Source organism: Rattus norvegicus, chromosome 3 (genome assembly GCF_036323735.1).
Source record: "Rattus norvegicus strain BN/NHsdMcwi chromosome 3, GRCr8, whole genome shotgun sequence".
In the NCBI taxonomy this organism is placed as follows: domain Eukaryota; kingdom Metazoa; phylum Chordata; class Mammalia; order Rodentia; family Muridae; genus Rattus; species Rattus norvegicus.
The window spans coordinates 73,848,572-73,861,909 of NC_086021.1; the positions used below are offsets into that span (position 1 = coordinate 73,848,572).

Below are 13,338 nucleotides of genomic sequence, written 5' to 3' on the forward strand. Positions count from 1 at the left end.
AGTACCTTCCCTTTCTTCTATTCTTTCTTTTTTCATTTTTTTTATTAACTTGAGTATTTCTTATATACATTTCGAGTGTTATTCCCTTTCCCGGTATCCGGGCAAACATCCCCCTCCCCCCTCCCCTTCCTTATGGGTGTTCCCCTCCCAACCCTCCCCCCATTGCCGCCCTCCCCCCAACAGTCTAGTTCACTGGGGGTTCAGTCTTAGCAGGACCCAGGGCTTCCCCTTTCACTGGTGCTCTTACTAGGATATTCATTGCTACCTATGAGGTCAGAGTCCAGGGTCAGTCCATGTAGAGTCTTTAGTTAGTGGCTTAGTCCCTGGAAGCTCTGGTTGCTTGGCATTGTTGTACATATGGGGTCTCGAGCCCCTTCAAGCTCTTCCAGTTCTTTCTCTGATTCCTTCAACGGGGGTTCTATTCTCTGTTCAGTGGTTTGCTGCTGGCATTCGCCTCTGTATTTGCTGTATTCTGGCTGTGTCTCTCAGGAGCGATCTACATCCGGCTCCTGTCGGTCTGCACTTCTTTGCTTCATCCATCTTGTCTAATTGGATGGCTGTATATGTATGGGCCACATGTGGGGCAGGCTCTGAATGGGTGTTCCTTCAGTCTCTGTTTTAATCTTTGCCTCTCTATTCCCTGCCAAGGGTATTCTTGTTCCCCTTTTAAAGAAGGAGTGGAGCATTCACGTTTTGATCATCCGTCTTGAGTTTCATGTGTTCTGGGCATCTAGGGTAATTCAAGCATTTGGGCTAATGGCCACTTATCAATGAGTGCATACCATGTATGTCTTTCTGTGATTGGGATAGCTCACTCAGGATGATGTTTTCCAGTTCCAACCATTTGCCTACGAATTTCATAAAGCCGTTGTTTTTGATAGCTTAGTAATATTCCATTGTGTAGATGTACCACATTTTCTGTATCCATTCCTCTGTTGAAGGGCATCTGGGTTCTTTCCAGCTTCTGGCTATTATAAATAAGGCTGCAATGAACATAGTGGAGCACGTGTCTTTTTTATATGTTGGGGCATCTTTTGGGTATATGCCCAAGAGAGGTATAGCTGGATCCTCAGGCAGTTCAATGTCCAATTTTCTGAGGATCCTCCAGACTGATTTCCAGAATGGTTGTACCAGTTTGCAACCCCACCAACAATGGAGGAGTGTTCCTCTTTCTCCGCATCCTCGCCAGCATCTGCTGTCCCCTGAGTTTTTGATCTTAGCCATTCTCACTGGTGTGAGGTGAAATCTCAGGGTTGTTTTGATTTGCATTTCCCTTATGACTAAAGATGTTGAACATTTCTTTAGGTGTTTCTCAGCCATTTGGCATTCCTCAGCTGTGAATTCTTTGTTTAGCTCTGAGCCCCATTTTTTTAATAGGGTTATTTGTTTCCCTGCGGTCTAACTTCTTGAGTTCTTTGTATATTTTGGATATAAGGCCTCTATCTGTTGTAGGATTGGTAAAGATCTTTTCCCAATCTGTTGGTTGCCGTTTTGTCCTAACCACAGTGTCCTTTGCCTTACAGAAGCTTTGCAGTTTTATGAGATCCCATTTGTCGATTCTTGATCTTAGAGCGTAAGCCATTGGTGTTTTCTTCAGGAAATTTTTTCCAGTGCCCATGTGTTCCAGATGCTTCCCTAGTTTTTCTTCTATTAGTTTGAGTGAGTCTGGTTTGATGTGGAGGTCCTTGATCCACTTGGACTTAAGCTTTGTACAGGGTGATAAGCATGGATCGATCTGCATTCTTCTACATGTTGACCTCCAGTTGAACCAGCACCATTTGCTGAAAATGCTATCTTTTTACCATTGGATGGTTTTGGCTCCTTTGTCAAAAATCAAGTGACCATAGGTATGTGGGTTCATTTCTGGGTCTTCAATTCTATTCCATTGGTCTATCTGTCTGTCTCTGTACCAATACCATGCAGTTTTTATCACTATTGCTCTGTAATACTGCTTGAGTTCAGGGATAGTGATTCCCCCTGAAGTCCTTTTATTGTTGAGGATAGCTTTAGCTATCCTGGGTTTTTTGTTATTCCAGATGAATTTGCAAATTGTTCTGTCTAACTCTTTGAAGAATTGGATTGGTATTTTGATGGGGATTGCATTGAATCTGTAGATCGCTTTTGGTAAAATGGCCATTTTTACTATATTAATCCTCCAATCCATGAGCATGGGAGATCTTTCCATCTTCTGAGGTCTTCTTCAATTTCCTTCTTCAGTGTCTTGAAGTTCTTATTGTACAGATCTTTTACTTGCTTGGTTAAAGTCACACCGAGGTACTTTATATTATTTGGGTCTATTATGAAGGGTGTCGTTTCCCTAATTTCTTTCTCGGCTTGTTTCTCTTTTGTATAGAGGAAGGCAACTGATTTATTTGAGTTAATTTTATACCCAGCCACTTTGCTGAAGTTGTTTATCAGCTTTAGTAGTTCTCTGGTGGAACTTTTGGGATCACTTAAATATACTACCATATCATCTGCAAATAGTGATATTTTGACTTCTTCTTTTCCGATCTGAATCCCCTTGACCTCCTTTTGTTGTCTGATTGCTCTGGCTAGAACTTCAAGAACTATATTGAATAAGTAGGGAGAGAGTGGGCAGCCTTGTCTAGTCCCTGATTTTAGTGGGATTGCTTCAAGTTTCTCTCCATTTAGTTTAATGTTAGCAACTGGTTTGCTGTATATGGCTTTTACTATGTTCAGGTATGGGCCTTGAATTCCTATTCTTTCCAGGACTTTTATCATGAAGGGGTGTTGAATTTTGTCAAATGCTTTCTCAGCGTCTAATGAAATGATCATGTGGTTTTGTTCTTTCAGTTTGTTTATATAATGGATCACGTTGATGGTTTTCCGTATATTAAACCATCCCTGCATGCCTGGGATGAAGCCTACCTGGTCATGGTGGATGATTGTTTTGATGTGCTCTTGGATTCGGTTTGCCAGAATTTTGTTGAGTATTTTTGCGTTGATATTCATAAGGGAAATTGGTCTGAAGTTCTCTTTCTTTGTTGTGTCTTTGTGTGGTTTAGGTATAAGAGTAATTGTTGCTTCGTAGAAGGTATTCGGTAGTGATCCATCTGTTTCAATTTTGTGGAATAGTTTGGATAATATTGGTATGAGGTCTTCTATGAAGGTTTGATAGAATTCTGCACTAAACCCGTCTGGACCTGGGCTCTTTTTGGTTGGGAGACCTTTAATGACTGCTTCTATTTCCTTAGGAGTTATGGGGTTGTTTAACTGGTTTATCTGTTCCTGATTTAACTTCGGTACGTGGTATCTGTCTAGGAAATTGTCCATTTCCTGAAGATTTTCAAGTTTTGTTGAATATAGGTTTTTATAGTAAGATCTGATGATTTTTTGAATTTCCTCTGAATCTGTTGTTATGTCTCCCTTTTCATTTCTGATTTTGTTAATTTGGACGCACTCTCTGTGTCCTCTCGTTAGTCTGGCTAAGGGTTTATCTATCTTGTTGATTTTCTCAAAGAACCAACTTTTGGTTCTGTTGATTCTTTCTATGGTCCTTTTTGTTTCTACTTGGTTGATTTCCGCTCTGAGTTTGATTATTTCCTGCCTTCTACTCCTCCTGGGTGTATTTGCTTCTTTTTGTTCTAGAGCTTTTAGGTGTGCTGTCAAGCTGCTGACATATGCTCTTTCCTGTTTCTTTCTGCAGGCACTCAGCGCTATGAGTTTTCCTCTTAGCACAGCTTTCACTGTGTCCCATAAGTTTGGGTATGTTGTACCTTCATTTTCATTAAATTCTAAAAAGTTTTTAATTTCTTTCTTTATTTCTTCCTTGACCAGGTTATCATTGAGTAGAGCATTGTTCAATTTCCAAGTATATGTGGGCAGTCTTCCTTGATTGTTATTGAAGACCAGTTTTAGGCCGTGGTGGTCTGATAGCACGCATGGGATTATTTCTATCTTTCTGTACCTGTTGAGGCCCGTTTTTTGACCAATTATATGGTCAATTTTGGAGAAAGTACCATGAGGAGCTGAGAAGAAGGTATATCCTTTTGCTTTAGGATAGAATGTTCTATAAATATCCGTTAAGTCCATTTGGCTCATGACTTCTCTTAGTCTGTCTACATCTCTGTTTAATTTCTGTTTCCATGATCTGTCCATTGATGAGAGTGGGGTGTTGAAATCTCCCACTATTATTGTGTGAGGTGCAATGTGTGTTTTGAGCTTTAGTAAGGTTTCTTTTACATATGTAGGTGCCCTTGTATTTGGGGCATAGATATTTAGGATTGAGAGTTCATCTTGGTGGATTTTTCCTTTGATGAATATGAAGTGTCCTTCCTTATCTTTTTTGATGACTTTTAGTTGAAAATTGATTTTATTTGATATTAGAATGGCTACTCCAGCTTGCTTCTTCTGACCATTTGCTTGGAAAGTTGTTTTCCAGCCTTTCACTCTGAGGTAGTGTCTGTCTTTGTCTCTGAGGTGTGTTTCCTGTAGGCAGCAGAATGCAGGGTCCTCATTGCGTATCCAGTTTGTTAATCTATGTCTTTTTATTGGGGAGTTGAGGCCATTGATGTTGAGAGATATTAAGGAATAGTGATTATTGCTTCCTGTTATATTCATATTTGGATGTGAGGTTATGTTTGTGTGCTTTCATTCTCTTTGTTTTGTTGCCAAGACGATTAGTTTCTTGCTTCTTCTAGGGTATAGCTTGCCTCCTTATGTTGGGCTTTACCATTTATTATCCTTTGTAGTGCTGGATTTGTAGTAAGATATTGTGTAAATTTGGTTTTGTCATGGAATATCTTGGTTTCTCCATCTATGTTAATTGAGAGTTTTGCAGGATACAGTAACCTGGGCTGGCATTTGTGTTCTCTTAGGGTCTGTATGACATCAGTCCAGGATCTTCTGGCCTTCATAGTTTCTGGCGAAAAGTCTGGTGTGATTCTGATAGGTCTGCCTTTATATGTTACTTGACCTTTTTCCCTTACTGCTTTTAATATTCTTTCTTTATTTTGTGCGTTTGGTGTTTTGACTATTATGTGACGGGAGGTGTTTCTTTTCTGGTCCAATCTATTTGGAGTTCTGTAGGCTTCTTGTATGCCTATGGGTATCTCTTTTTTTAGGTTAGAGAAGTTTTCTTCTATGATTTTGTTGAAGATATTTACTGGTCCTTTGAGCTGGGAGTCTTCACTCTCTTCTATACCTATTATCCTTAGGTTTGATCTTCTCATTGAGTCCTGGATTTCCTGTATGTTTTGGACCAGTAGCTTTTTCTGCTTTACATTATCTTTGACAGTTGAGTCAATGATTTCTATGGAATCTTCTGCTCCTGAGATTCTCTCTTCCATCTCTTGTATTCTGTTGGTGAGGCTTGTATCTACAGCTCCTTGTCTCTTCTTTTGGTTTTCTATATCCAGGGTTGTTTCCATGTGTTCTTTCTTGATTGCTTCTATTTCCATTTTTAGTTCCTTCAACTGTTTGATTGTGTTTTCCTGGAATTCTTTCAGGGATTTTTGCGATTCTTTCAGGGATTTTTGCGATTCCTCTCTGTAGGCTTCTACTTGTTTATTAATGTTTTCCTGTGTTTCCCTAAGGGATTTCTTCATGTCTTTCTTGAAGTCCTCCAGCATCATGATCAAATATGATTTTGAAACTAGATCTTGCTTTTCTAGTGTGTTTGGATATTCCATGTTTGTTTTGGTGGGAGAATTGGGCTCCGCTGATGCCATGTAGTCTTGGTTTCTGTTGCTTGGGTTCCTGCACTTGCCTCTCGCCATCAGATTATCTCTAGTGTTACTTTGTTCTGCTATTTCTGACAGTGGCTAGACTGTCCTATAAGCCTGTGTGTCAGGAGTGCTGTAGACCTGTTTTCCTCTCTTTCAGTCAGTTATGGGGACAGAGTGTTCTGCTTTCGGGCGTGTAGTTTTCCTCTCTACAGGTCTTCAGCTGTTCCTGTGGGCCTGTGTCTTGAGTTCACCAGGCAGCTCTCTTGCAGCAGAAAGGTTGGTCTTACCTGTGGTCCCGAGGCTCAAGTTCGCTCGTTGGGTGCTGCCCACAGGCTCTCTGTGGCGGCAGCAACCAGGAATACCTGCGCCGCCCCTTCCGGGAGCTTCAGTGCACCAGGGTTCCAGATGGCCTTTGGTGTTTTCCTCTGGCGTCCGAGATGTGTATGCAGAGTGCAGTCTCTTCTGGTTTCCCAGGCGTGTCTGCCTCTCTGAGGGTTTAGCTCTCCCTCCCACGGGATTTGGGTGCAGAGAACTGTTTATCCAGTCTGTTTCCTTCAGGTTCCGGTGGTGTCTCAGGCAGGTGTCCTGCCGCTCCTGGGCCCTCCCCCACGGGAGCCCAGAGGCCTTATACAGTTTCCTCTTGGGCCAGGGATGTGGGCAGGGGTGAGCAGTGTTGGTGGTCTCTTCCGCTCTGCAGCCTCAGGAGTGCCCACCTGACCAGGCGGTGAGGGCTCTTTCCCACAGGGTCTGGGAGCAGAGAGCTGCTGCGGGCCAGGATCCGAGGGTGTGGGCCCTTTCTTCTATTCTTATGAGAGTTGGGTATATCCCACTCTGTCAAATTTTTCTCTGATTTGTCACTTCGTCTGACACTTAATTAGACATCACTTTTGATCATGGGTGCTTCCTTCTACAAACTAACTTTACATTCATTGTTTGGAATCAAAGGTGGACACTAAGGTCTGAGCCACACCACAGCTAGAAACGGGTTTTTTCAGTACATAGCTCACAATTTGATCAACTGTCCTGCAACAGACTCCTAAATAGTTTAAAATGTGCCTGCTTTCCATTTACAAAATTTTGGATACATGGCCAAAATCATTGTAAATACTTACTACTTAAGACATTGTATAGATTATTTTAAAGAAAGAAACCTTCAGATATGATTAAGGCCATTTAATTTATTTTGGCAAATTTCCCAGAATGAATTAAGTTCATTCCAAAATTGTAGAGAGTTAAGATCACTACTCATGTTTTAATTCTAACTTAGGCTATAGCAAATTTCTTGTCAGTGTTTGGAGAGCAGATAAAATAGAGGATGGAGCTTAGAAGATGAATTTCAATTAGTTTCCTAACTTTTTTCATGTCCATGATTACTCAAAGGTCAAATTTATTTTATTTTAAATTAAATTAACTATAAATTTGGTTTTTAAAATTACCTTAACAACTTAAGAAGAATCAAATCAAATTAATGTTCATAATTACATCTTTCAAAAAGAAAAATCTCTCAGGAACCAAAACCAAGTAAGGATTGTGACAGGTATGATGTCTGGACTTTCAGCCCTTCGTTAAGCATAAATGTGAAACTGTTGGTTACACAAGGACAATTAAAATGGAAAATTTTACACAACTGATCACACATCCACTACAGGAGTATACATATGAAAGTTAACATGTACTTTATGCCTGGATCATCTTTGGGCTTTCTATCTTCCAAGAAGTACACTGAATAAGATATTAACTTAGGTTAAGACAACCATTTGTTACAAGAGCCAAACAACATCACATTCTCTAAATCAACATTTTAATGGGCAGTCTTGCTAGTGAAAATAAAAGGGGACTCATATGTCTTTCCACACAGATGAGTCTTACTGTAAACATTTTCCATAGAAAGCAGTGATTGAAAAGAAAACTCTGAGATGATAAATACAGTAGTGACAGTTACTGAGCTACACATGGAAGCAGCTCTTGCTAATTAAAATTATGAAAATCACCCGCGGATCCCGGCCCGCAGCAGCTCTCTGCTCCCAAACCCCGTGGGAGAGAGACGTCACCGCCTGGTCAGGTGGGCACTCCTGAGGCTGCAGAGCGAAGGAGACCACCAACACTGCCCACCCCTGCCCACATCCCTGGCCCAAGAGGCAACTGTATAAGGCCTCTGGGTTCCCATAGGGGAGGGCCCGGGAGCGGCAGGACCCCTGCACCTTAGACGCCACCAGAACCTGAAGGAAACAGACCAGATAAACAGTTCTCTGCACCCAAATCCCGTGGGAGGGAGAGCTAAACCTTCAGAGAGGCGGACACACCTGGGAAACCAGAAGAGACTGCACTCTGTGCACATCCAGACGCCAGAGGAAAACACCAAACGCCATCTGGAACCCTGGTGCACGGAGGCTCCCAGAAAGAGTGGCTCAGATCTTCCCGGTTGCTGCCACCTCGGAGAGGACTTAGGCAGTACCCCACGAGCAAAATTGAGCCTTGGAACCGCAGGTAGGACCAACTTTTCCCCTGCAAGAAACCTGCCTGGTGAACTCAAGACACAGGCCCACAGGAACAGCTGAAGACCTGTAGAGAGGAAAACTACACGCCCGAAAGCAGAACACTCTGTCCCCATAACTGGCTGAAAGAAAACAGGAAAATAGGTCTACAGCACTCCTGACACACAGGCTTATAGGACAGTCTAGCCACGGTCAGAAATAGCAGAACAAAGTAACACTAGAGATAATCTGATGGCGAGAGGCAAGCGCAGGAACCCAAGCAACAGAAACCAAGACTACATGGCATCAGCGGAGCCCAATTCTCCCACCAAAGCAAACACGGAATATCCAAACACACCAGAAAAGCAAGATCTAGTTTCAAAATCATATTTGATCATGATGCTGGAGGACTTCAAGAAAGACATAAAGAACTCCTTTAGAGAACAAGTAAAAGCCTACAGAGAGGAATCGAAAAAATCCCTGAAAGAATTCCAGGAAAACACAATCAAACAGTTGAAGGAATTAAAAATGGAAATAGAAGCAATCAAGAAAGAACACATGGAAACAACCCTGGACATAGAAAATCAAATGGAAAGACAAGGAGCTGTAGATACAAGCTTCACCAACAGAATACAAGAGATGGAAGAGAGAATCTCGGGAGCAGAAGATTCCATAGAAATCATTGACTCAACTGTCAAAGATAATGTAAAGCAGAAAAAGCTACTGGTCCAAAACATACAGGAAATCCAGGACTCAATGAGAAGATCAAACCTAAGGATAATAGGTATAGAAGAGAGTGAAGACTCCCAGCTCAAAGGACCAGTAAATATCTTCAACAAAATCATAGAAGAAAACTTCCCTAACCTAAAAAAAGAGATACCTATAGGCATACAAGAAGCCAACAGAACTCCAAATAGATTGGACCAGAAAAGAAACACCTCCCATCACATAATAGTCAAAACACCAAACGCACAAAATAAAGAAAGAATATTAAAAGCAGTAAGGGAAAAAGGTCAAGTAACATATAAAGGCAGACCTATCAGAATCACACCAGACTTTTCGCCAGAAACTATGAAAGCCAGAAGATCCTGGACTGATGTCATACAGACCCTAAGAGAACACAAATGCCAGCCCAGGTTACTGTATCCTGCAAAACTCTCAATTAACATAGATGGAGAAACCAAGATATTCCATGACAAAACCAAATTTACACAATATCTTACTACAAATCCAGCACTACAAAGGATAATAAAGGGTAAAGCCCAACATAAGGAGGCAAGCTATACCCTAGAAGAAGCAAGAAACTAATCGTCTTGGCAACAAAACAAAGAGAAGAAAAGCACACAAACATAACCTCACATCCAAATATGAATATAACAGGAAGCAATAATCACTATTCCTTAATATCTCTCAACATCAATGGCCTCAACTCCCCAATAAAAAGACATAGATTAACAAACTGGATACACAATGAGGACCCTGCATTCTGCTGCCTACAGGAAACACACCTCAGAGACAAAGACAGACACTACCTCAGAGTAAAAGGCTGGAAAACAACTTTCCAAGCAAATGCTCAGAAGAAGCAAGCTGGAGTAGCCATTCTAATATCAAATAAAATCAATTTTCAATTAAAAGTCATCAAAAAAGATAAGGAAGGACACTTCATATTCATCAAAGGAAAAATCCACCAAGATGAACTCTCAATCCTCATCTTCGGTTGGTTTATATACAAGTGTGCAATTTCTAGGCTTGAAAGTAAAATGATGCTATCTGGTGCTGGATAGAGGAGCCTTATTTTTTATTATGGCAGCTTGCTATTTTTGTAACATGGTGATTTGGTTGAACACAATAAAGTACAGTAGTAACTGATCTCCCCTTCTTCCTGGATGAGTGAGGAGATGATTAAATGTTGATGTCAGCATCCTTGAGCATATTCAGATGAGCTTCTGCTTCTGTTGAAAAGGATGCTGTGTTTGATTGTGGTCCGAAGCTTTGAAGCACTACTTGGCATCTCCTTCCTTGGAGGTCTCATTGTTTAAACATAACAGATTTGATAGCTTGTTGGTAAGGTGAGGTCCAGCTTGTCTCCACCAGGTCATCTTCATGTGAATCCGGTGGTTATACGGTTTTGTTCTAGGGATATTTCATTTTTTTAATAACGGTTTTAGCTGACATTCATGGAGAGAATGAATCCTTAGAACTGTGCCACTAGTGAAAGGAAATCCTGTCTAGAGTATGTTTCTTTACAAAGCTGTGTCACACCATCCTTTGGGCCCTCTGCTGGAAAAGTAGAATCAAGTCTCAAATAATGCCTTTTAAATTGTATCCTCTAGTATTATAGATGTAGGACAGTACTGTATCATACCTCTGTGGATGTAAAATAGCTTGTACCTGCTTTATGATACGTAGTAGTGACCGTGCTTTATCAGAGCTGTTTTTAATGATGTTGCTCAGAATGTTTTCTTTCCAGATGATGACTGAGAAGCTAATTTAAAAAAAAATGGTGCCAGGTACCACAAGAGTAACAGAACTGTGCTGTTTTCTGGGGTTTTGTTTTTTTACTTTTTTTTTTAATGGAGTGTGCTGGATGTCTCTACAGTTTTGTTCAGATGACTGCAGAACCTGGAAAAGCTGTTGCTGCTGTTGATGCATAACACACTGCCATTATTGGTCTTTTTATATAAATATAAATATATATATACAGATATATAATTTGAATTTTTTGAAACTTTAGCTGTGCTGTCAACTTTGGAAAAAAGTATCCCCGTTTACTGTGTTGAGTTGGCACTGTACAGAAATTAACAGCCATATTGGTCTAGAAATGTTGAACTTAAGTTTTTTCCATTTGTACAGGGGTAACACACTGTATTAAATATGTAAGGTCTTATCTACGTGGGTTTGATTACAAAAGCTAATAAAGTATTCTCTAAATTTAAAAAAATTATGAAAATGAACCAGGTTAAGTAACAAGGTAGAAGAAAACAATTTCTGTCAAAATCTGCCAGTATTCTTAGTAGCAAACTTTCATTGCAGCTAAAGCAAAAAAGGAAAACAGGACTCAGCAACAAGATGGACGCAGTGGGAAAGTCATCTTATGACAACACTACTGCTGGTGCTGCTGGTGGTGATGGTGATAATGCAGCTGCTATTTCTTATAATGGTGTAAAAGATGGAGTCACCCAACAAATGCATTATGGGAAGGCTTGTGACCATCAATTTTCTGTTACCCAAAGAGAGCATGTTGGGTAAGTGTGGTTATACTTAATAGTGTATCATTGTTATTGTCCCAAGTATCTAATTCTCATTTGGCCCAGTGTTCATGCTTAACCAGTCTTATGCTATTACTAAGGATGTTAAGCCTTGCACAGACATCAAAAGAATATAATGACATTCCATTGATGCAGTATTATTAACTAGAGTTGGCAAATATTTTTTGATAGATAAATTTTTAGCAAGTATCCCTGTTTCTTTATCTTTATCTCCACAGTTTAACTTCCACAATCAAATCTTTGGTTGGTATTGGAACGAAGATTCTAATTTAGCAGACACATGTTTGGGTGTGAGGTAACAAGGGATGGGATACCCGTAGTTATATTGTCAGCTGACAGGATGTGTGCTTAAAAACAGCAAGCCAAAGCCATAGGCCTGTTTGAGAACAATTATGAGAAAGCCGCCATTATTGTGCACAACACTGTTCATTGGCCTGGAGTTCAAGACTGAATAAAGAGGAGAACAGGAGGGGCTATGAGACCTTGATCAACCCTAAACCCTTCCTTCCCAAAGTATTCTCTGCTGAGTACTTTATCCTAGGAATAAGGGAAGGAACTTATACAATGCACTAAACAAACCGAGAGGTGTTTATTCAATAAACAACCAGATAGTAAATATTTTAGTCTTTGTTGGCATTAAATTCTCTGTTGCTGCAATCTCAAGTCTATTACAAATAACAATTGAATAATGTGGGTAATTGGTTTGAAATCACAGCATTTTCAAGGGTGAGAATAGAGTTCGGTGGTATATTGCTCAGGTGGCATGGGACTGTCCTTGGTTTAAATACCCAGCACCACAAGAAACAGTTGACAGAGAAATCTGCAAGCAAATAAATTGCTGAATTCAGTCCATGGGGACTAAATTGATGACATTTTGGCTAGGTGCAAGATACTGCTAATACAGGGAATTTTCTGTTTAATGTAATTCACTTTGTAAACATATTTTGTTTTGGAGCACATTATTTTTCCACAGTGCCTTCATGTACATGTAAAATAAGCTCACTTTGTAAATGTAGCCCATTTATGCATTTTTCCTTTATATTCTTACTATAGAATTCACATTTAATATAAATAATTACTTTGAATACTTATAGTTGCTTAGTGGAAAGTGTCTTAAAATTAGATGCCTTTTTTCAAGTTTATAAACAACTATTGTATTTACATTCCTTCCACCCCTCCTCTCCCTGCTCCAACTTCTCCAACTGCTCCCAACTCCTCAAATTCATGCCTTCTTCATAAATATTATTGTTGTATATGTATATTGCAGAGTGAATTTAGTGTTGCTCACATGTAGGTCTGCTTGGGACTGGGTAACCTATCAGGGAGCTTGTTCCTAGGGAAGATCAATTTTACCTCCCTCGGGCACCACTGATAGCCAGTAGCTCTTCAGCTAGGCATAGTAGCTTGTGACCCCCTTCACTTTGGCATGTCAACTGCTGTGGTCATTATGCAGGTCTGATTTGGACAACCTTGTAGAGATACTATGCGTGAAGCTTCTAAGACATGTTTAGAAAACACTATCTCCCAGCTGGCATCCCAACCTCTCGATCTGACAATCTTCCAGGCGCTTCTTCCACAATTTTCCCTATGTCTTTGATGTAGGGGTTATACTGCTACACATCAACTGGGGGTGGGCACTTATTTTAGTCAGGGCTTTGTAGAGGAATAGAACACACACACACACACACACACACACATACACACACACACACACACACACACACACACACACATTCTGATTTATCTATGGATTTACTGGGTTTTAAAATAATGATAGCCAAATCACAGGTGAGATGCTGAGAAGCTGATGCTATGAGGCTCCATGACTTAGCCATTAGAGTAGTCTCGGAATACCTGCCCCTCACTGGGGAGCAATGACCAGTAGTCACTGAGTTTACAAGGTGGATT

General features: G+C 40.4%; 1 protein-coding gene across 21 annotated transcripts in view; it reads left to right on the forward strand.

Moving 5' to 3' along the window:
* Nucleotides 1–13,338, forward strand: part of 4932414N04Rikl (RIKEN cDNA 4932414N04 gene like) — a 238,794-nt gene that overhangs the window by 160,616 nt on the left and 64,840 nt on the right. For all 21 annotated transcript variants that reach the window (XM_063285258.1, XM_063285257.1, XM_063285269.1 and 18 more), the window contains one exon: nucleotides 11,195–11,406. In XM_063285258.1, the coding sequence (XP_063141328.1) occupies nucleotides 11,195–11,406 (212 nt within the window). The remainder of the gene's footprint in view (nucleotides 1–11,194; nucleotides 11,407–13,338) is intronic.